This window comes from Harpia harpyja, chromosome 26 (genome assembly GCF_026419915.1).
Source record: "Harpia harpyja isolate bHarHar1 chromosome 26, bHarHar1 primary haplotype, whole genome shotgun sequence".
Taxonomy (NCBI): domain Eukaryota; kingdom Metazoa; phylum Chordata; class Aves; order Accipitriformes; family Accipitridae; genus Harpia; species Harpia harpyja.
Window position 1 is genome coordinate 56,474 of NC_068965.1, and position 23,636 is coordinate 80,109.

General features: G+C 63.1%; 2 protein-coding genes across 2 annotated transcripts in view; both read left to right on the forward strand.

The window, feature by feature from the left end:
- Positions 1-23,131, forward strand: RBM10 (RNA binding motif protein 10). The gene is given in 26 exon segments (XM_052775023.1): positions 1-75; positions 1,099-1,126; positions 1,503-1,718; positions 1,775-1,961; positions 2,948-3,017; positions 5,356-5,429; positions 9,098-9,184; positions 10,048-10,108; positions 10,864-11,019; positions 11,479-11,639; positions 11,864-11,961; positions 12,543-12,642; positions 13,052-13,250; positions 13,422-13,459; positions 13,783-13,926; positions 14,473-14,569; positions 14,958-15,049; positions 16,303-16,470; positions 17,825-17,971; positions 18,644-18,709; positions 18,899-19,087; positions 20,181-20,249; positions 20,523-20,627; positions 21,094-21,118; positions 21,120-21,209; positions 22,737-23,131. Coding segments are annotated over 25 exon segments (3,051 nt in total). The 5' UTR covers positions 1-75; positions 1,099-1,109.
- The window catches only part of CFP (complement factor properdin), a 6,244-nt gene continuing 4,715 nt past the window's right edge, over positions 22,108-23,636 (forward strand). Inside the window, exons 1-2 of the mRNA XM_052775040.1 lie at positions 22,108-22,176; positions 22,737-22,896. The gene's annotated coding sequence lies outside the window, so the exon portion shown is untranslated. The remainder of the gene's footprint in view (positions 22,177-22,736; positions 22,897-23,636) is intronic.

Here is a 23,636-nt window from a genome sequence, read left to right on the forward strand (position 1 = left end):
GCGGGGCGGGCCGGGCGAGGAGCGGCGCCGCCATTTTGCTAGTCGGGAGCGGCGGCGGCGGAGCGGCGGGGACAGGTCCGGGCCTACCGGGGAGGGGCGGGGCCTAGACGGGAGGGGCGGGGCTTACCGGGGTGGGGCGGGGCTTACCGGGGCCGGGCGGGGCTTACCGGGGCCCTCGGAGCAGGCGGAGATTGGATAGATGGGGTGAGGGGGCGGGGTCCGGCTCTGGAGCCTGCCGGAGGGGGCGGGGCCTGGCAGGCTGACGGGACAGGGCGGAGTCTTGTATGCTAATGAGTGGGCGGGGCATGGCGGGGGTCCTCTTTGTTCCGTTGCCCACTGCTGGGGCAGGTCCCAGTGGCCCCCAGTTCATCCCATTTCCCTCCCAGTGACCCCCCAGGGCCTCCCAGTATCCCCCGGTACTTCCCAGATCCTCCCAGTGTCTCCCAGTTGCCCCCAGGTGCCTCCCAGTACCCCACCAGTTCATCCCAGGTTCCCCCCCCCCCCAGTTAATCCCAGTCCCTCCCAGTCCCTTCCAGCGACCCCCCCAGGTTATCTCAGTCCCTCCCAGTGTCTCCCAGTTGCCCCACAATGCCTCCCAGTACCCCCCCTAGTTGATCCCAGCACCCTCCCAGATACTCCCAGTACCTCCCAGTGCCCACTTATCATCCCAGTCCCTTCCAGCACCCCCCAGTTGTGTCCAATTTTGTGCTGGTCACCTCTAGTGCCTTCCCAGTTCATCCCAGTGTCTCCCAGTGCCCCCAGTTACCTCGCAATGTTTCCCAGTACCACCACAGTTCATCTCACTCCTCTCCGGTGCCTTTTATTACCCCGCGCAGTTCATCCCAGTGCTTCCCGTTAACCTGTAACTCATCCCAGTGCCCGCCCCTTCATCCCAGTTCCCCCCAGGTCATCCCAATCCCTCCCAACTGCTGCCCACTTGCTCCCCAGTACCTCTCAGTCCCTCCCAGTGCTGCCCAGTAGCCCCCCAGCACCCCCCTGTTCCTCCCAGTCCCTCCCAGTACCCCCCAGCTGCCCCTTAGCCCCTCCCAGTCCCTCTCAGTTCCTCCCAGTCCCCCCCAATCACACTGTTCCCCACAGGTACCAGCACCATGGAGTACGAACGCAGGTAGGGGGGATCCGGGGGGACCCCAAAACTGGGGACATGGGGGGGATTACAATTGGGGACCCCTGTGGCAGGAGGGCACATTTAGGGACCCCCCCCAAGGGGGGAGGGGACATTTGAGGACCTCTCGGGGGGGCATTTGGGGACCCCATGCAGGGAAGGGGACATTTTGGGGACCCGGGGGGGAGAGGGGGGGCACACATTTTGGGGAACCCCAAGGGGCGTGACAACACTGGGGACCCCTGGGGGGGGAGGGAACGTTGGAGACCCCATGGGGGGGGCATTTTGGGGACCCCCAAGGAGGGGGAGGTCTTTTGGGGACCCCAGGGAGGGTGGGGGACATTTGGGGACACACCTGACCCCCTTCCCCATCCTGCAGGGGGGGTCGTGGGGACCGGACGGGGCGCTACGGTGGGGCCCCTGCCCCCCCAGAAGAAGGCTCCCGCACCCAGCGGGATCACGATTATCGCGACATGGACTATCGTGGCTATGGGGGCCCCCCCGAGGGGCCCCCCGCCCCTGGGACCCCCCCTCAGGTGGGTGCCGGATGCCGGGGTCCCTTCCTGGATACCTGGATCACCTCCAGGACACCTGGGTCCCCCTCCCCCGCCACCTGACACCCCTGCCTCCTTTTTGCCTCCCCCCCCCCAGGCCTCCTACGAGGGCTCGGAGCCCCCCCGGAAGCGGGACCCCCGCCCCAGCCCCCCCAACATTGCCCTTCGGTGCCGATGGTGACTACCGGGACCAGGATTACCGTCCGGAAGCGGCCGAGGAGGAGCCGCGGGCCAGCACCATCGTCATGCTCCGTATGCTGCCCCAGGCCGCCACCGAAAATGACGTAAGCCACACCCCCTTTTTAAAAGTGGACTTGCCCCCCGCTCGGTTAAGCTCCACCTCTTCAGGGGGACGCTGGCCCTTTAAATCCCACTGTTTACCGGTGGTGGTGTGCACTGAGTCTCCATCAGGGTGCCCTCGGTAAGATTAGCCATGCCCCCTGTCTTGACCATGCCCCCTTGGTTCGGCCACACCCTGTTGCCACAGCCACACCCCTCAGCTAAGCCCCGCCTCTCCAAGGGGCGCACTGGCTCTTTAAATATGCCTGGACCAGCATCTGCTCATTGTTAATCACTGTGTGGAAGTTTAGCCATGCCCCCTAGGGCTGGCCACGCCCCTTACCTCGACCACACCTCTTTTTTATTAGCCACACCCCATCAGCTAAGCATCACTTTGAGAGTGGCACTGGCTCTTTAAATCCCAACCCACAGGGGGCGGGGCCAAGTCTCTGTAACGCATCTATAAGGGAGGGTGAGCACCGCCCCCTTTCCCTAGCCACCTCCCTTGGCTGGGGCCCCACCCCCTTTGGGGGGGACACTGTCACTTTAAATCCCACCCCACCCCCCAGACCACGCCCCCTTTTGGCCCCACCCCTTTAGCTTGGCACCTTCATGGTTCCTAATGGACAGATCCCCTCTTTCTCACGTGGCCACACCTCTTTGTCCTGATCACGCCCCCTTTCCTGCCAGCCACACCTCCTCCTCCTTAGACCACGCCCCCTCACGGGGCCCTCATCCCAGCTGCTGGCTCTCTGGGTCCCCCCTTGGGTGCCTGGGAGACATTTTGGGGGCTCTTGGGTCGGGGGGCGAGCAGATTTAGGGGTGTCCCAAGCACCCAGGTCGTGTCCCCCCCGCATATCTGGGTCCCCCCCGGTATACCCGCGCCCCCCTCTTCAGACACCTGGGTCCCTTTTTGCGGATGCCTGGGTGCCCTTCCTGGGTACCCGGGTGCCACTAAATTGGGGTGTCCCATGTGCCTCCCCCACCCCAGATCCGGGCGCAGCTGCAGGCACAGGGGGTGCAGCCCCGTGAGGTGCGACTGATGCGGAACAAGTCTTCAGGTGAGCCTGGGTCCCTTTTGGTGGGGGGGGCGGGGGCCACCCAAACCCCTGGGTGTCATTTTGGGGTGATGGGTGGGGGGGCACTCGGATGCCTAGGTCCCTTTTTGGGGTGTTGGGGGGGATGCTTGGGTGCTTGGGTTCATTTCTGGGGGCACCCACCCGCCTGGGTCTCTTGGGAAGGGGGTTGGGTCCGCCCCCACCTTACTCACGCCGAGGGGCACCCAGAGGTGCTGGTTCCATTGCCAGGGGCACCCAGAGGTGCTGGTCCTCTCCCCAGGGTGCACCCAGGGGTGCTGTGCCAAACTCAGGTGGCACCAGGGGGGCTAGTCCCCACCCCAGGGGCACCGAGGGGTGCCAGTCGCATCCTCAGGGGCACCTAGGGATGCTGTGCTAGATTTAGGTGGCACCCAGGGGTGGCTGTCCTCACTTCAGGGGCATCCAGGGGTGCTGCGCCTGACTCGGGGGGCACCCAGGGATGCCTGTCACCTCTCCGGGGGCACCCAGGGGTGCTAGTCCCATCCCCAGGGAGCACCCAGGGGTGCTGTGCGAGACTTGGGGGCACCCAGGGGTGTCTCTCATCTCCCCAGGGGCACCCAGGGGTGCCAGTCTTGTCCCTAGGGAGCACCCAGGGGTGCTGCGCCGGACTTGGGGGGCACATAGGGGTGCCCGTCCCATCTCCAGGAGCACCCAGGGGTGCTGGTCCTGTTCCACAGGGGCACCCAGGGGTGCCGGTCCCCTCCTGAGGAGCACCCAGGGGTGCTGGTCCTGTCCCCAGGGGCACCCAGGGGTGCCGGTCCTAGTTCTAGGGGCACCCAGGGGTGCTGGTCCTGTTTCTTGGGGGCACCCAGGGGTGCCCAACCCCTCCCTAGGAGCACCCAGGGGTGCTGTGCCGTACCCAGGGGTACCCAGCGGTGCCAGAACCACACCGGGGGGCACCCAGGGGTGCCCATGCCATCCCCAGGGAGCACCCAGGGGTGCTGTGGCCCTTCTCAGGAGCACCCAGGGGTGCTATATCGTGCACTGGGAGCACCCAGGGGTGCCTGGCACAGACCCAAGGGGCACCCAGGGGTGCCAGACCCGTAGTTGGGGACACCCAGAGGTGCCCACCCCCTGCCTAGGAGCACCCAGGGGTGCTGACCCATAGCAAAGGGGCACCCAGGGGTGCCAGTCCTGTCCCCGGGGGCACCCAGGGGTGCCCATTTCCTGCCCAAGGGGCACCCAGGGGTGCCAGTCCCTTTCCCAGGAGCACCCAGGGGTGCTAGTCCCATCCTCAGGGGCACCCAGGGGTGCCGATCCCACTGCCTGGAGGCACCCAGTGGTGCCCGTCTTCTGCCCAAGGGGCACCCTGCGGTGCTAGACCTGCGTCAGGCAGCACCCGGGGGTGTTGGTCCTGTCTCCAGGAGCACCCAAGAGTGTTGGTCCCCTCCCCAGGAGCACCCAGGGGTGCTGTGCCCTAGCCAGAGAGCACCCATGGACGTCTATACCCTATCTAGAGGGTCCTAGAAGCACCTATAGGAGCCCATAGTTTACTTAGGGCGTCCCAGAGGGGTTCCAGGAGCACGCATGGGTGTCCATACCCAACCCAAGGGCTCTCAGGTGGGTTACAGGAAGACTCAGGTGTCCATATCACACCTAAAGAATACCAGAGGCACCCGTGGGTGCCCATACCCCACCCCAATGGGTCTCAAGGGGGTCCCAGGAGCACCCAAGGGTGCTTATAACCAACCCAATGGGTCCTGGGGGTGTTCCAGGAGCACCCATGGGTGCCTGTACCCTATCCAGGGAGTCCAGGAGCACTTGTGGGTGCCCATTCCCACCGCAGGGGGTCCTAGGTGCACCCAAGGGTGCCTGGACCACACCCCGGGGGTCCTATGGGTGCGCACCCCAACTGCAGGGGGTCCCATGGGTGCCCATACCCAACCCAGGGAATCCAAAGGGTAGCCATACCCACCCCAAAAAGTCCCAGGGGGGTCCCAGAAGCACCCATGGGTGCTTATACTCAGCCCAGGGGGCATCCGTACTCTCTTCGGCAGGTCCTAGGAGCACCCATGGGTGCCTATACCCAACGCAGGGGGTCCCAGTGGGCATCTATACTCTACTCAGGAGGCCCCAGGAGCACCCATGGGTACCTGTACCCTACCCAAGGGGTCCCAGGAGCACCCATGGGTGCTCGCCCCCACCCCAAGAACTCCCAAAGGGTTCCTAGGAGCACCCACAGGTGCCCATACCCAACCTAAACAATCCCAAGGGGCACCCATGCTTTACTTAGGGGGACCGGGGGCACCCACGGGTGCTCGCCCTGACCCCCACCCCCCCCACCCCCCCCGGCTCCTTCTAGGTCAGAGCCGCGGCTTCGCCTTCGTGGAGTTTAACCACGTCCAGGATGCGGCGCGGTGGATGGACGCCAACCAGGTCGCTGCCGGGACACCTGGGTCCCTTCTGGGGTGGGGGGGGTGGGGTGGGGGGGAAGGGTGGGGGTGACAATCCTGGGTGTTTGGGTCCCTCTTGGGAGGGGGGAAGAGCCACCCGCGTGCCTGGGGCCCTCACCTGGCTGCCTGGGTGCCCTCCCTGGACACTTGGCTGCCCCCCCGGACATCTGGGTACCCTCCTGGACATCTGGGTGCTTCTCCGGGATGCATGGGTGCTTCTCTGGGATGCCTGCGTGCCCACCCTGGACGCCTCGGTTCCCTCTCCCAGACGCCTGGGTCCCCTTTTTGTTCCTTGCGGCTGCGTAACCCTTGTGCGAGACCCTCGTGCAAGACTCTCATGTGAGACTCCTGTGTGAGACCCTCGTGCACCCTCATGCGAGACTCTCATGCAAGACGCTTGTGTAAGACTTTCTTGCAAAACCCTTACGTGCTCTCATGCGAGACCCTCGTACTCTTGTGCTCCCTTGTGCAAGACCCTCGTGCACCCTCAAGCAAGACCCTCGTGCGGGACCCTTGCGCACCCTCGTGCGAAACCTTCATGTGACCCTTGTGCACTCTTGTGCAAGTGCCATGCATCACCCTTGTGCACCTATGTGTGACAGCCTTGTGTGACCTTCGTGTGCGAGTTGTGCCCCCTCGTGCAAGACTCTTGTGAGCTTTTGTGCCCCCTCGTGTGAGAATTGAGACCCTTGTGCAAAACCCTTGTGTGACTTGTGCAATCCCTTGTGTGTTATGAGATCCTTGTGCACTCTTGTGCGAGACCCCGTGTGACCTCTTCTGCACTCTTGTGCGAGTGCTGTGAGCCTCGTGCACTTACATGCAAGACCCTCGTGCAACCCTCGTGCAAGACTTTCTATACTCTTAGGTGAAGCACCGATGATACAAAATCCTTGTGTGAGATCCTCGTGTTGGACCCTTGTGTGATCCTCATGCACAACCCTCATGCAAGCCCTTGTGCACCCTTACGTTTGACCTTTGTGCACCCTGTTGCAAGACTCTTGTGCAATCCTCGTGCGAGCCCGTGTGCACCTTCAAGGGAGCGCCATGTGAGACCCTTGTGCCCCCTTGTGCAAGACCCACACGTGACCCTCGTGCAAGCCCTCGTGCACCCTTGCGCAAGTGCCACACGAGACCTTTGTGTGTTCTCGTGTGAGACCCTCATGCACCCTGGTGCAAGCCCCGGTGCAAGCCCCGGGAGAGCCTTGTGAGAGCCCTCGTGCAAGCCCTGGTGCGAGTGCTGCATGAGCCCTAGAACGAGCCTTGGTGTGAGTCTTTGTGCCCTCGTGCGAGCCCTCGTGCTCTGATGCCCCCTCATGTGAACCGTCGTGCGAGCCTGCTGGTGCCAGCCCTCGTGTGAGCTTTTGTGCCCTCTTCTGTGAGCTCTGGTGCGAGCTCTGGTGCGAGCCCTTGTGCGAGCCCTTGTGCCCCCTCATGCAAGCCTTGGTGCGAGAGCTATGCGAGGGCGTGAGCCCTGGTGTCCGCTCGTACAAACCCTCGTGTAAGCCCTTGTGTGAGCCCTGGTGCAAGGGCCACGTGAGCCGTCGTGCGAGTTCTCATGCCCCGTGGTGAAAACCCTTGTGCGAGCTCTTGTATCCCCTTGTGCAAGCCCTGGTGCAAGCCATCGTGTGAACAGCTGCGTGAGCCCTCGTGCGAGCCCCGCTGCGAGAGTCGTGTGACCCGCTGGTGCAAGAAATTGTGCAAGTTCTGGTGTGAGGCTTCGTGTCCTCTTGCGCGAGCCCTTCTGCAAGGCCCTTGGGAGGGGTGATGCGAGCCCTGGTGTGAGGGGTGGTGCGAGCTTTTGTGCCTTTCTGGTGCAAGCCTTCGTGTGAGCCCTCGTGCCCCTTCATGCGAGCTCTCCTGTGGGTCCTGGTGCCATCTGTTGTGCCCCCCTCCTTGTGCAAACCCTCGTGCCTCTTCGCCTTGGTGCCCCCCTGGTATGAGCCCTGGTGCAAGGACTGTGTGAGAGTGGGTGTGAGTCCTGGTGCAAGCCCTCGTGCTCCCTAGTATGAACCCTGGTTCAAGCCCTTGTGCTCCCTCGTGCGAGTCCTGGTGCCACTAGTTATGCCCACCTCTTGCAAGCTCTGGTGCGAGGCTTCATGTCCCTTGGTGCAAGCCGTGGTGCAAATCTTTGTGCAAGCCCCCGTGTCTCCTCGTGCATGCGTGGTGTGAGCCATCACGTGAGCCCTGCTGTGATGGCTCTGCGAGCCCTGCTGCCTCCTGGTGCAAGCTCTCGTGCGAGCCCTGGTGCGAGGGCCGTGCGAGGGGTGGTGCGAGCCCTGGTGGGAGATCTCACGTCCCCTCATGCAAGTCCTCACATGAGCTCTTGTGCCTTCCCTGCTATGAACTCTGGTTCGAGCCCTTCTGCTCCCTCATGCGAGGCCTCGTGCCCCCTGGTGCAAGCCCTTGTGCAAACCTTCACGTGAGCCCTCGTGCCCACTTCGTGCGAGCTCTCGTCCAAGTCTTGGTGCCACCCGTTGTGTCCCCTTTTGCAAGCCCTGGTGCAAGCTCTCGTGTTTCCTCGTACAAGCCCTCGTACAAGCCCTTGTATGAGTTCTCATGTCTCCTACTGGGAGCCTTGGTGCAGCCCTTGTGAGCCCTCGTGCGAGCCCTTGTTCAAGCTGTCGTGCCCCCTTGTGTGAGCTCTGGTGTAAGGCCTTGTGCGAGCCCTCGTGTCCTCCATTTTGCAAGCCCTGGTGGCCCCTGGTGCAAGCCCTGGTGTGAGCCCTCATGCTCGCTCATGTGAGCCCTCATGCAAACCCTTGTGCAAGCCCTGGTGCCCCCCTGTATGAACGCTGGTGTGAGCCCTGGTGCTCCCTCGTGCGGGCCCTCATCCCTCCTGGTGCAAGCCGCCCTGGTGCAAACCTTTGTGCAAGCCCTGGTGCTCCTCAGTATGAGTTCTGGCATAAGCCCTGGTGCAAACCTTTGTGCAAGCCCTGGTGCTCCTCAGTATGAGTTCTGGCATAAGCCCTGGTGCAAGCCCTCGTGCTTCTCCTGTGCGAGCCCTCGTGCAAGGTCTCGTGTGAGTCCTGGTGCCCCCCAGTATGACGTCTGGATTGAGCTCTCGTGCGAGGCCCTCATGCCCCCTGGTGCAAACCTTAGTGCAAACCCTGGTGCCCCTTCGTGCAAACCCCTGTGCCCCCTCATGCGAACCCTTGTACGAGCCCCAGGTAGAGCCCTCGTGCGAGCTCCAGCGTGGTTCCCGGTACCCCTGTACGCGAGCGCTCGTGTCCCCTGGTGTGAGCTCTGGTGTAAACCCTGGTGCAAGCCTTCATGCCCCGTTGTACAAGCCCTCATGCCCCTCTCGTGCGAGCCCTCATGCAAGACTTTGTGCGAGCCCTGGTGCCCCCCGGTATGACGTCTGGATTGAACTCTTGTGCGAGCTCTCAAGCCTCCTGGTGCAAACCTTCATGTGAACCCCAGTGGCCCCTCGTGCAAACCCCCGTGCCCCCTCGTGCGAGCCCTTGTATGAACTCCCAGTAGAGCCCTTGTGCGAGCTCCGGCGTGATCCCTGGTGCCCCTTCACGCGGCCCTCGTGCGAGCCCTGGTGCCCCCTCACATGAGCTCTCCCACGAGGGCCGTGCGAGGATGGGTGTGAGCCCTCGTGTGAGCCCTCGTGTGAGCGCGTGTCCCCCCCCACTTTCCCCCCAGCAGCAGGGGCTGAGCTTGTTGGGACAACGCGTCTCCCTCCACTACAGTGACCCCAAGCCCAAAATTAATGAGGACTGGCTCTGCGCCAAGGTGGGGGGCTTGGGCGGGGCCAAGGGGGGGATTTGGGGGGGTCCTGGGTGGGGTCTAGGGGGGTTCTTGGGGGTCCTGGGAACATCCTCAGGGGGGTTATGGGGATGTTGAGGGGGGTTAGGGGGTTCTGGGGGGATTTATGGGGGTTCTGGTGGGGGTCTTGGAGTGTTCTGGGGGGGTTTATGGGCGTCCTGGGGGGTCTTAGGAGGTTTATGGGGGGGTCTAAGGGGGTTCTAGGGGAGTTTATGGGGGTCCAGGGGGGATTTATGGGGGTCCTGGGGGGTCTAAGGCAGTTCGGGGGGAGTTTATGGGGGTCTAAGGGGGTCCTGGGGGGTTTATGGGGGTCTTGGGGGGTCTAATGGGGTCTGGGGGTTGTTTATGTGGGTCTTGGGGGGGGTCAGGGGGTTCTGGGGAGTTCCTGGGGGGTCCTGGGAGATCTTGGGGGAGTCCTGGGGGAGGTTGAGGGGTCTATGGGGGGGTTAGGGGGTCTTGGGGGGGAACTGAGGCATCCTGGGGTGTGTACAGGGGGTCCTGGGGGGGGCTTGGGGGGGGTCCTTGGGGGTTTTGGGGGGTCTTTGGGGGATCTTTATGGGGGTTCTGGGGGGAGGTTAGGGGGTCTTGGGGGGGTCCAGGGAGGGTTTATGGGGGTCCTGGGGTGGATTACAGGTTCTTGGGGTTCCTGGGGGGGTTAGGGGGTTCTATGGGGGGGTTCCTGTGAGCATTTGGGGGTCCTGGGGGATCTTGGGGGGGATTGGGGGAGCCCTAGGGGAGTTTTGGGGGTCCTGGCGGGGGGGGATGGCGGTTCTGGGGGGTGCAGCGGAGGATTTTGGTTTGTGACGGGGGGGGTTTGGGGTGTCCGGCAGTGCGGGGTGCAGAACTTCAAACGACGGGAGAAGTGCTTCAAGTGCGGTGTCCCCAAAGCAGGTGAGTCACCCCCAAAACCCTTTGATTTCACCACAAAATTTGGGCGCCCCCCCAGACACACCAAAACCTCATTGGAGTTTCTTAAGCTGTCCCAAAACTACCTGTTTTCACCCCAAAACTGCCCTGGGGGTCCCCAAAACCAGCGGGGGATCCCCAAAAATGCTGATGGGAAGGGGGAAGGAATTTGGGGGTAAATGAGACTTGGGGGCTCGGTTAATGAATTGGGGGGGCAGGGAATGGAAATTTTGGGATTCAACAGCCCCATTTTGGGATAGGACCCCCAAATTTGGTGGCTGAGGTGACCTCCCCTTGTTTCAGAGGCATCAAATTTGGGGATTCATCACTGTTTGGGGTTTAACTACCCAATTTTGGGGTTCAGATGCCAAATTTTGGGGTTCAATCTCTGATCTTGGCGTTTAGCTGCCAGACTTGGGATTCAACCACCAAATTTTGGGGCTCAACCATGCAAATTTAGGGTTCAAGCACAAAATTTGGAGGTTCAGCAAACAGGTTTGGGGTTTCAATGACCAGATTTTGGGATTCAACCACCAAATTTGAGGTTTATTCATCAATCTTGGGGTTCAACCACCAGACCTTTGGGTTCAGCCACCAGATTTTGGGGTTCAACCACCCAAGTTTGGGGTTCAGCCACCAGATTTTGGGGTTCAGTGGCCAGACTTTGGGGTTCAACCACCCAATTTGGGGGTTCAGCTGCTGACCGTGGGGTACCGGGGGGGGTGTATTTTGGGGTGCAGAGGCGGAGCAGCGGGGCCCTGGGGGGCCACGGCCGGAGCTGGTACCGGGTGGGGGGGGGCTGCTGCCCCTCCCCCAACCCTATGGCCCCACCCTGGGGGGGGCACCCAGTGGGACCCAAGGTGGGACCGAGCCCGGAGCTGATAACGCCAATGACAGTGAGTTTTGGGGGGGGGGGGGTCTGGGGGGAGTTGGGGGGGCCCTAGGGGGGTTATGGGGGGGCTAAGGGGGTGTTATGGGTGTCTTGGGGGGGGGTCCTGGGTGTTTATGGGGGTCCTGGGTGGGGTTAGGGGGCTCTGGAGGGACTCAGGGAGGTCTTGGGGGGGGCTAAGGGGTTTGTGGGGGGGTCAGGGGGAATTTGGAGGGGCTAAGGGGTTTGTGGGGGGTTTGGGAGGAATTTGGGGAGGCTAAGGGGTTTGTGGGGGGGTCAGGGGGGAGTTGGGGGGGTCCAGAGAGATTTAAAGAGAAGTTTAGGGGAGTCCTGGTGCGTGTTACGGGGGTCTTAGGGGACACCCCCCCAGATACCCAAGCCTCTCCCAAACCTGGGTGCCCCCTAACACTTGGGGTGTCATGTGTGTCCCCCCCACCAAATTTCTCCCCCCACCAAATTTCTCTAGCCATCATCTTGCGGAACCTGCACCCCCAGAGCAGCCTGGACTCCATCTTGGCCGCCCTCGCCCCCTTCGCCGCCCTCTCGGCTGCCAACGTCCGTGTCATCAAAGACCGCCAGACCCAACTCAACCGCGGCTTCGCCTTCGTCCAACTCGCCACCATCGTGGTGGGTGCCCCCCCCCACCCCCCCTTCATACCTGGATGCCTTTTTAGGGGTGGGGGCGGGGGGGCAAACACCTGGGTGCTTCCTAAAACCTTGGGTCCCTGCTTGGGTCCCTATTTTGGGGTCACGCTGGGTGTTTGGGTCCGTGCTGGGGGGCTTAACGGGGTGCTTGGGTCCCTTGGGGGGGTGCCCTCCCACCCTGACACCCGGGTCCCCCCCCCCCGCAGGAGGCTTCCCAGCTGCTGCAGATGTTGCAGGCCCTGCACCCCCCCCTCCACATCGACGGCAAGAGCATCAATGTGGAGTTCGCCAAAGGGTCCAAGCGGTAAGGACACACCCCTCATCCTCTGGACCCACCCCCAAGCCTCAAGCCCCACCCCCAAGCCATAGGCCCCACCCCACTTCCCTGAGGTCCCACCCCCCAGCAAGCCTCAGTGCGTGGAACCCCCCTAAGGCTGACCTCAAGCCACGCCCCTGGTCAGAAGCCACGCCCCCTTTCCAGAAGCCACACCCACAATGCCTAGGCCCCGCCCCTGCCCCAATGACCCCCCCCCGCGAGCCTCAGCCTATGGAACACCTTTAGGGGTAATCTTAGGCTCCGCCCCAAGCCCCACCCATGAACACTAGACCCTGCCCACAAACACTAAGCCCCACCCTATGCCTAGGCCCCGCCTCCAGAGAGCAAGTTACACAACAGCTGCCGCCCACCAAAGCTCTTAAGTCCTGCCCCAAGCCCCACCCACATCACAGAAGCCCCACCCACCTGATCCCACCCTGGGCCTCAGGCCCCACCTACTGCCCCTAAGCCCCACCCCCACAGCCAAAGCCCTGACCCTTTAAGCCCCCACCCAACCTGGTGGCCTGGCCCCGCCCCTGCGGTGAGGCCCCACCCCTGACCCCCCCCAGGGAGGTGCAGGGGGCGGGGCCAGGGGAGGGCCCGCCCCGCGCCAGCGCCGCCTCCGTTGCTTCGACTGCCATCGCCGCCGCCCAATGGGCGCTCTCCCAGGTGGGTGTGGCTGCAGGGGGCGGGGCTTGAAGTGAGGGGGCGGGGTTTCAGGGGTGTGCAGTGGGGGAAGGATGGGCATGTGAGGTGGGGGTTGGGTGGGCGGAGCCTGTGGGGCAGGGCTAATGAAGGCTGGGGAGGTGCTTCAGGTGTGGGGCGGGGCTGGGGCCCAGGGGCGGGGCTTGGAGTGGGTGGGTGGGGCTTTGGAATCTGGCAGAGGGGCTTTAAAGGAGGAGCGTGTTCCCAAGGGTGGGTGGGGCTTAGTGAATGGGGCGGGGCTTGGGGTGGGGCTTGGCAAGGGGCGTGGTTGCAGTTGGGCAGGGCTTGCAGTCTAGGGGTGTGCCAGGGGAGGGTGGGCAGGGCTTTCTAGATGAGGGGCATGTCCTGAATGTGGTCCCACCCCTTCCCACAGGCCGCCCCGGGTGGAGAGACCACGTGGGCTGGGGGGGAGGAGCCTCCCAGTGACTTCAGCTTCTACCAATCGGAGGAGACCTTTGCTGGCCCCACCCCTGCCCTCTATGGCTCCACCTACCTCAAAGGTGCTGCGGCCCCACCCCCTGGCCCCACCCTGTCTGGCCCCGCCCCTGCCAAGGCTGATGGCCCCGCCCCAGGTGAGTGCTTCCCCCCCTCCAAGGGACCCAGGGACCCTATAGAAGGGACACAGGCAGCCGGGACACCCTATAGAAGAGACGTAGGGACCCTATAGACAGGAGCCAAGGACCCTATAGAAGGGACCCAGGAGATCCTATAGAAAGGATGCAGCCATCCGGGACACCCTATAGAAGGGACCCAGGCGCCCGAGGACTCCTATAGGAGAGACGTAGAGACCCTATAAAAGGGACCAAGGAGGCTCCAAAGAAGGGACCCAGACACCCTATAGAAGAGACCCAGGAGACCCTATAGAAGAGAGCTAGGGACGCTATGGAAGGGACCCAGGAGACCTTATAGAAGGGACCCAGAGATCCTATAGAAGAGAACTAGGGATCCTATAGACAAGCCTCAGGAACCCTATAGAAGAGAACTAGGGACCCTATAGAAGAGACCCAACAGACCCTACAGACAAGCCCCAGGGACCCTATAGAAGGGACCCAGGCGTTCGGGGTCCCCTATAGAAGGGACCCAGCCCTGATCCCTCTCCCCCAGGCACAGAGGAACCAGCAGTGCCGGGGTTGGACCCTACGGCGGGAGGGGGCGGCACGTTCCCCCGCGCCCCCCCCTGGCGCCCCCCCTTACCCCTCCCCCACTGGCGAGACCCCCACCGCAACCCCCTCGGGAGCCCCTACCCAGGTGGGTACCCCAAAGGGGGGGGGCACCCGAAAGTGGGTGGGGGGCACCCGAAAGTTGGGGTGGGGCACGCTAAAGTGGGGGGAAATGAGGGTGGGTGGTCCCCAAAAATGGGGGGGGTGGGGGTACCCCAAAAGTTGGGGGGTGTCCCTAACATGGGGGGAGCAAAAGGGGGTGGGGGGCCCCAAAAATGGGGGGGGCCAAGTTTGGGGTGGGGGTCCCCAAAAATTGGGGTGGGGGGGTAAAGTTTGGGGGGAGAACAAAATTTGGGGGGAGCTTATGATTTTGAGAGGGTCCTAAAAGTGGGGGGGGGAGAAGAGGAGGAGGCTAACAGTTGAGAGGTGCAAAATTGGGGGGGGGGCCCAAAAATGGGGGGGCTGAAGGGGGTGGGCACAAACTGGGGGGGGGGCCAACGAGGGGGGGACACCACCCCAAAATGGGGAGGGGGAATAGGGGGTGATTGGGGGTGTGGGGGTTCAGGGGGGATTTTGGGGTAAAAGGAGGGAAATTTGGGGGTGGGGGGTAATTTTGGGGTGCTCCCCCCCCCAGACCTATACAGGGCCCCTCAAGGCCGAGACCCCCAACCCAGCGCCCCCCGGGCCCCCCCCGGCTGCCCCCCCCAGTTCCGAGTCTTATGGCCAGTACCGTGAGTGGGGGAGTTTTGGGGGGGCTGGGGGTCCTGGGGGGGCTTGGGGGGGGTTAGAGGAATTTTGGGGGTGTCTATGGGGGTGTGGGGGGGCTGGGGGTTTTGGGGGGATCCTGAGAGATTTGGGGGGGGCACTTTGGAGTTTGGGGGGGGTCCTGAGGTGCTTTGGGGGGGGTGAGCATTCAGGGGGAGGTCCTGAAAGATTTGGGGAAGGGGGGCTTTGAGTGGTCCTGGGGAGGGGAACTTTTGGGGGGGGTCTAGGGGGGGCTTCTGGAGCTTTGGGGGGGGGGCCCCAAGGTCTTTGGGGGGGTTGCAGGATTTTGGGGAGAGTCCTAGAAATTTGGGGGGGCCCCAATGCCCCCCCATGACCCTCCCTTCCCCCCCCCAGCGGTGCCGGATGTTTCTACCTACCAGTACGACGAGACCTCGGGTTACTACTATGACCCCCTCACCGGGCTCTACTACGACCCTCACTCCCAGGTGGGGGGGTTTTGGGGTGCAGGGGGCTGGTTGGGGGGGGACCAGAGGGTCCACCCCACCCATCAGGCAAAATTTTGGGTCAAAAGAGTGCTATTTGGGCGTTGAAAAGGCGTTTTAAAGCTGGGAGGCGTTTTGGGGTGAAAAATGGGGATTTGGGGTCTTCGTTGGGGTCCGGGGGTGTTTTGGGGTGTGTGTGGGGATTTTGAGATGCAGGGGGGATGCTCAAATTCCTCTGGGCGAGTTTTGGGTGAAAAAAATGCAACTTGGGGCTGAAAATGGTGGTTTAAGGCTTGGGGAATGTTTGGGGTGAAAAATGAGGATTTTGGGGGGCTTATTTGGGGTCGGGGGGTGTTTTGGGGTGTGGGGCGGGGTCGGGGTGCCGGTTACCCCCCCCACTCATCGGGCAAATTTTTGGGTCAAAACAGGGCAAATTTGGGACTGGAAAAGGCGATTTAAGACTAGGAGAGGTTTTGGGGTAAAAATCAGGCAATTCAGGACTCCAAGGGGTTTTGGGGCTTACTTGGTGGGAGTGGGATGTTTTGGGGTGCAGGGCGGAATTTGGGGGTGGAGAGGGTCCTGCCCACCCATCAGGCAAAATTTTGGGTCAAAAATTTTGGGGCTGAAAAATGGCAGTTTAAGGCTGGGAGGGGGTTTGGGGTGAAAAATGCAGATTGGGGGGGGTGAGGCTTATTTGAGATCAGTGGGATGTTTTGGGGTGCAGGGGGAAATTTTGGGGTACAGGGGGGACCCTCGAACCCCTGCAGCCAAATTTTAGGCCAAAAAAGTGCTATTTTGGGGCTGAAAATGGTGGTTTAAGGCTGGGAGGTGTTTGGGGGTGAAAAACAAGGATTTGGGGGGCATTTAGGGACTTGTTTTGGGGTGCAGGGAGCTGATTTTGGAGTACAGGGGCCAATTCGGGGGTCCCGGGGTTGATTTTGGGGTGCAGGGGACCATTTTGGCATGTGGGGATCAATTTTGGGGTGCAGGGGGCCATTTTGGGGTCCCGGGGGTGATTTTGGGGTGCAGAGAACAGTTTTGGGGTGCGCAGATCAATCTTGGGGTCCCGGGGGTGATTTTGGGGTGCAGGGGCCCATTTTAGGGTCCCAGGGTGAGGGGAGGATTTTGGGGGGGGTCCAGGCTGCCATTTTGAGCTCCCTGGAGTGACGTCGGTGCCTCGGGGGGTGGGGTGGGGTGTGATTTTGGGGTGCAGGAGCCCCCACCCAGCACCCTGACCCCCACCCTAACCCCCCCAGTACTACTACGACGCAGGGGCAGGCCAGTACCTATACTGGGACGGGGAGCGTCGCACCTACCTTGCGGCCCCCCCTGCCGAGCCCCCTCCCGGCCCCCCCGGCACCCCTGGACCCCCCAAGGAACCCAAGGACAAGAAGGAGAAGCACAAGACGAAGACGGCTCAACAGGTCAGCACCCATGGGTGCTACCCCTGCCACGCACCCCCCTCATGGCACCCCAAAGGTTTTTTTGGGGCGGGGTTTGTTTCTCAGCACCCGTGGGACCCCCCCACCCCCCGGTATTGGTGCCCTAGAAGGACCTCAGCCCCCCGGAGTGGCTAGAGGTGGTGAGAGCACCCATGGGTGCTGCTGGACGTCAGTAGTACCCATAGGTTCTCTTTAGGTCTGCATAGACCCCAGTAGTTCCCGGTGGTCCCCGTAGACCCCAATAGCACCCATGGGTGTTTGTAGACCCCAGTAGCACCCATTGGTCACCAATAGCTCCTGGTGGTCCCCCTAGACCCCAATAGCACCCATGGGTGTTCGTAGACCCCAGTAGCACCCATTGGTCACCAATGGCTCCCGGTGGTCCCCGTAGACCTCAATAGCACCCATGGGTGTTCGTAGACCCCAGTAGTACCCATTGGTCACCAATAGCTCCTGGTGGTCCCTGTAGACCCCAATAGCACCCATGGGTGTTTGTAGACCCCAGTAGCACCAATTGGTCACCAATAGCTCCCGGTGGTCCCTGTAGACCCCAATAGCACCCATGGGTGTTTGTAGATCCCAGTAGTACCCATTGGTCACCAATAGCTCCTGGTGGTCCCTGTAGACCCCAATAGCACCCATGGGTGTTTGTAGACCCCAGTAGCACCCATTGGTCACCAATAGCTCCCGGTGGTCCCTGTAGACCCCAATAGCACCCATGGGTGTTTGTAGATCCCAGTAGCACCCATTGGTCACCAATAGCTCCTGGTTGTCCCTGTAAACTCCAATAGCACCCATGGGTGTTCGTAGACCACCAGTAGCCCCCATGGGTCTCCATCCACCCCAATAGCACCCGTGGGTGCTCATAGACCACCAACAGTTGCTGTGGGTCCCTATCTGTCCCAATAGCACCCATGGGTCCCCAGACACCTCAGTAGCACCCATGGATCTCTACCCAACCCAATAGCACCCATGGGTCCTCATCTACCCCAATAGCACCCGTGGGTCCTTATCCACCATAATAGCACCCATGGGTGCCGGTGCTACATAACAGCACCCATGGGTCTCTACCCAACCCAATAGCACCCACAGGTCCTTCTCCACTATAATAGCACCCATGGGTCTCCATACTACAAAACAGGACCCATGGGTCTCTACTCGACCCAATAGCACCCATGGGTCCCCATCCGTCCCAACAACCCCCATGGGTCCCCAGCAGCTCATCTACCCCAATAGCCCCCACGGGTCCCCAAGAGCCCCCACAGGTCCCCATAGACTTCATTAGCACCCATAGGTCCCTGACCCCCCCACCCTAACAGCACCCATGGGTCCCCAGATCGCCAAGGACATGGAGCGGTGGGCACGCAGCCTCAACAAGCAGCGGGAGAGCGGGCGCAGTGCCGGGCCCCCCCCACCCCCGCGGGAGGATGAGCGGCGCGAGGCGGCCGCCGCCGATGCCGGCTACGCCATCCTGGAGAAGAAGGTGGCACCCATGGGTGCTGGGGGGGGAGGTGATGGGTGCTGGGGGGGGGGTGAGGGGTGCTGCCATGGGAGGGGCTGGGGGGGCTGTGGGGGGCGATGGGTGCTGTAAAAAGGGCTATGGGGTCAGCACCTACGTCATCCTGCGGAAGAAGGGGCACCCATGGGTGCTGGGGGGTGATGGGTGCTGCCATGCCGGGGGGGGCTGTGGCTGTATGGGGAGGGGTCTGTAGGATGGTATGGGTGCTGTAAGAGGTGCTATGGATGCTACATTGTTGGGGGGGGAGGGCAGTGGGTGCCTTGGGGGGGGTATGGGTGCTGGCAGTGGGGGGTATGGGTGCCATAGGGTGCACTGGGGGGCTGTGGGTGCTGGCAGTGGGGTGCCATGAGGGACTATGGGTGCCATAGGGTGCAATGGGGGCCATGGGTGCTGGCAGTGGGGTGCTGTGGGGGGGTATGGGTGCCATGGGGGGGCTATGGGTGCCATAGGGTGCAGTGGGGGGCTATGGGGGCTATGAATGCTGGGGGTGGGGGGGGGGCGCAGTGGGTGCTGGCCATGGTGGCGGGGGTTGCAATGGGAGAGCTGTGGGGGCACCTTGGGGCTGCAACAAGCACCCCCTACCCCCATCCCGCAACACCCATGGGTGCCCCCCTGACCCCCCACCCCCCACCCCAGGGTGCTCTGACCGAGCGGCAGCACCCACCCATGGAGCTTCCCAAACTGACGAGCGACGAGCGGCTGGTAAGCCCCAACGCCTGCACCCATGGGTGCCCCCCCCCCGATACCCGGGTGCCGAAACCCCCCCTCCTCCCTCTTCCCACCCCTCCCTTACCCAAACTCCTGGGTACCCCTGACCTCCTGGGTCTCCCTCCCTGAACTCTTGGGTGCCTGAGTGCCCCCCTAACCCCTTTCTTCCCCACCCCACCATAGAGCCCCCCCCGGGGGTTAGTGGCCGCTTACAGCGGGGAGAGTGAGAGCGAGGAAGAGGGCGAGCGCGGTCCTGACCGTCCCGGTGAGCCCCTCACCGACTGGCACAAACTGGCCTGCCTCCTCTGCCGCCGCCAGTTTCCTAGTAAGGAAGCCCTGCTCCGCCACCAGCAGCTCTCTGGCCTCCATAAGGTACCCCCCCCCCAAAAAACTTTTAGGCACCCCCCTGAGATCTTGGGGACCCTCCCATGAACTAGAAATGTCACTTTAGGGGGTGTTGGGGCTCTTTAAGAGGGCTTGGGGGACCCCCCCGGGGATGTTGGGGATCCCCTTGGTGTACTGGGGATCCCCTGAAGAACTTGGGGACCCCCCCACATTTTGGGGACCCCTGTGAGATCTTGAGGACCCCCCAGTGAACTAGGAATGTCACTTCAGGGGGTGTTGGGGCTCTTTAAGAGGGCTTGGGGGACTCCCCCTGGGGATGTTGGGGTCCCCCTTGCTGTATTGGGGACCCCCCCATTTTGGGGACCCCCCCGAGATCTTGGGGACCCTGCCATGAACTAGAAGAGCCACTTTAGGGGGTGTTGGGGCTCTTTAAGAGAGTTTGGGGGACTCCCCAGGCCATGTTGGGGTCCCCCTTGGTGTATTGGGGACCCCCCGAGAACTTAGGGACTCCCCCTATTTTGGGGACCCCTTCTGAGATCTTGGGGACCCCCCAGTGAACTAGAAATGTTGCTTTAGGGGGTGTTGGGGCTCTTTAAAAGGACTTGGGGGGCTCCCTCTTGGGATATTGGAGACCCCCCCCTTGGGCTATTGGAGAGACCCCAAGTTTGGGGGACCCCCCCTGAGATCTTGGGGACCCCCCCGCAAACATTGGGGACCCCCCTGGACGTTTTGGGGCACCCCACAAATCTTCGGGTTCCCCTTAAAGTCTTGGGAACCCCCTTAGGGGTCTTAAACCCCCCCTGGATATTGGGGACACCCCTTGGATTATTCAGGACCCCCCCAAAACATTAGGGACCCCCCCCAGAAGGACTTGGGGACCCCCAGGTATTGGAGACCCCCCTTTCAGGTCTTGGGGATGCTCCCCCAAGACTTATTGTGGGGACCCCCCCAGATATTGGGGACCCCCCTGGGGGGTTTGGGGACTCTGAGAAGGTGTTGGGGACCCCCCCAAATTTTAGGGAACCCCCAAAAGTTTGGGTGGGGCCCTCCAAATATTGGGCAACCCCCTAAAGGTTTTAGGGACCCCCCCCAATAACTCTGTGCCCCCCCCCCCCCCCAGCAAAACCTGGAGCTGCAGCGCCGGAGCCACCCGCCCCCCCCCGAGGGGCTGGACCGGGGAGATATGGAGGTGGGTGTGGGGGCACCCATGGGTGCTGGGGGGGGGGTACATGTGGGGAAGGCACCCATGGGTGGATCTATGGGGTGCTGGGAGGGCATCTATGGGGTGGGGGGGTACCCAGGGGTGCTGGGGGGACACCCATGAGGCTGGGGGGGGGAATCTGGGGGGCACCCAAAGAGCATGGGGGGGGCACCTATGGAACTGGAGGACCCCCATGGATGCTGGGGGGGGCACCCTAGGGTGCTGAGGGCACCCATGGGTGCTGCTCCCCCCCCTCCCCAGATGAAGTACCGGGACCGGGCGGCTGAACGCCGGGAGAAGCAGGGGGGCCCCGACCCTCCCGAGCCCAAACGGCGCAAATTTGGGGGACCCCCCCCCCACCCCAGGGTGAGCACCCATTACATCCTTATCCACCCACCCAGGGGTGGGTGCTGGGGAAGGGGGGGACACCCCAGAAATGGGTGCTGGGGACCTTCAATGTGGGTGCTATGGGGTGGGGGACCCTGAAGTGGGGGGTGGGACCCCAAAAGTGGGTGCTATGGGGGGGGAGAAGACCCCAAAAGTGGACGCTGAGGACCCCAAAAGTGGGTGCTGTGGGGTGGGGGACCCCATAAATGGCTGCTGAGGACCCCAAGAGTGGGTGCTGTGGGGTGGGGGACCCCATAAATGGCTGCTAAGGACCCCAAAAGCGGGTGCTATGGGGCAGAGAAGACCCCAAAAGTGGGCGCTGAGGACCCCAAAAGCAGATGCTATGGGGTGGGAGCCCCCAAAAGCGGGTGCTGTGGGGTTGGGGACCCCCCCGATGGAGTTGGGCACCCCCCCGGCCCCCTGTCAGCACCCTTGGGTGCTGCAGGGAGGCGGAGGGTCCGCTCCCCCGCGAGACCACCCTTGGGTGCCGGATGCTGCAGGCGATGGGCTGGAAGGAGGGGAGCGGGCTGGGCCGGCGGCGGACGGAGGTGACACGGGGATGTCGGGGGGGGGGACACAGGGACATTGGGGGGGCATTGGGACATGGGGGGGGCATGGGGGACACTGGGATGGGGGGGCATTGGGACATGGGGGGGACATTGGGATATGGGGACATTGGGGGGGCGTTTGGGGGTGTGGGGGACATTGGGGATGTGGGGGGGACACTGGGATGGGGGGACATTGGGGGGATGAGGGGACATGGGGGACATTGGGGGACACTGGGACATAGGGGGGACGTTGGGGGGGGTGGGGGACATTGGGGATGTGGGGACCTGGGGGGGACATTGGGGGATGATGGGGGACATGAGGGGACGTTGGGGGGGGTGGCATTGGGTGACACTGGGTGACCTCATTGTCGTCGTCCCCCCAGGCTCCCAGCCGCCCCCGCCCCGGGGGGGTGACACGCTTCAGCGAAGGACCCTGAGGACCCCCCCTTTGAGGCCACGCCCACCCCGCGGCCACGCCCACCCCCCCTTGGGGACCCCTCGAAATGGGGGTGTCCCCCCGCCCCATCATGTCACCCAGAGCTGGGGGAGACCCTGGGTGACCCCCACCCCCATGGCCCCTCACCCCCCAATTTTTTTTTTTTTTTTTTTAAATAAATGGGTGAAAAAAGGCAGAATTTGGGCTGGAATTGGGGGGGGGGCGGGGCCGTCACCCTGCTGCCTGGGTCCTTCTGTGGGTGCTGCTGGCTGCCCTTTTGGGGGGGGGAGGGAGGGGGTGTCACCCTTTTTAGGGGGGGAGGGGGGGTTCCCGGATGCCTGGATCCCTTTTTTGGGGGGGGGGAGGGGTGAGGTACCAGCCAGACGCCTGGGTCCTTCTGTGGGTGGGCTGTCCCCCCCCCCACTTCCCCTTAGGGCGGAGGGACCCAAGGGGGGGAGAGGAAGTGTGTGTGTGTCCCCTCGATGGCGCCCATCGGGCTACTCCTGTCACTGTTCTGCGCTGCACTGGGTGGTGGTCCCTGCTGGTACTGGGGGGGACTGGGAGGCACTGTGGGGGGCGGGGGGGTGCAGGGGGGGTGCAGGGGGACTGGGGAAACTGGGAGTACTGGGAGGATACTGGGAGCACTGGGAGCACTGGGGGGAAACTGGGAGCACTGGGAGGATACTGGGAGCACTGGGGGAAACTGGGAGCACTGGGGGGAACAGAGGGATGGGAAACTAGGAGCACTGGGAGGACTGGGGGGATACTGGGGGCACTGGGGGGACTGGGAGAGCAGTGAGGGCCCTGGGAGGGGCACAGGGGACTGGGAGCACTGGGTGGGGCTGGAGGGTGCAGGGGAACTGGGAAACCCGGAGTACTGGGAGGATACTGGGAGGACTGGGGGGATACTGGGAGCACTGAGGGAGGGCACTGGAGAGACTGGGAGGTACTGGGAGCACTGGGGGGCTGGGAGGGTGCAGGGGGACTGGGGAAACTGGGAGCACTGGGGGGAACTGGGGAGGGCACTGGGAGGGACTGGGAGGCACTTGGGTGGTGACCCAACATAACCCCCCCCACATGACCCCTGTGGCCCCGCCCCTGCAGCTGCCACACCCGTGTGGTGCTTCGCCCAATTGGAGGAGGAAGGGGGAGGTGGGGCCTGTGCTGACCTACTGGGTGATGAACCCGTCCCATTGGCCGACTGCTGCCTCAACCCCACCTATGGCTACAAGCGCCACCCCCATGGCCACTGCCACACCTGCCGGTCAGCCCCGCCCACTGCAAGCCCTGCCCACCCCAGGACCCACCCTCTGCCTAAGCCCTGCCCATCACAACCCAGTCCCACCCAGAGCCCTGCCCACCTCCAAGCCCTGCCCAGCCAGCCACACCCCTTCGGTAAAAGCCCCACCCAGCCAGGTAGCTATGCCCACCACAAAAAGCCACGCCCCTCCCAGAAGGCCACGCCTGTTCCCATCCCCAAGCCCTGCCCATGTCACTAAGCCCCACCCACTGATGTGACCCCACCCAATCCAAGTCCCTGCAGTGCTCTTAAGCTCACCCACCTTTGAGGACCCACCCATCCCAATCCACCCCTGCTCCCCTCAAACCCCGCCCACACCTATAAGCCCCACCCTCACCGATGCCCTGCCTACTCCAGGCCCCACCCACCCCTGCAGGTGGTTCTGCCTTTTCCCTCTGGCCCTGCCCACCAAAAGCCCCGCCCACCCACGAGGCCTGCCCAGATGACACTGGAGGCCATGGGCTATCATTGGGTGACACTGGGTGACACTGGGTGACACGGGGTGCCATTGAGTGCCACCAGGTGCCACCAGGTGCCAATGGGTGACACTGGGTGCTGTGGGGTGCCACCATGTGCCATTGGGTGCCCTTGGGTGCCACCAGGTGCCATCAAGTGACACTGGGTGCCACTGGGTGATGATACCAGGTGCCATTGGGTGACATTGGGTGCCACCATGTGCCACCATGTGCCAATGGGTGACACTG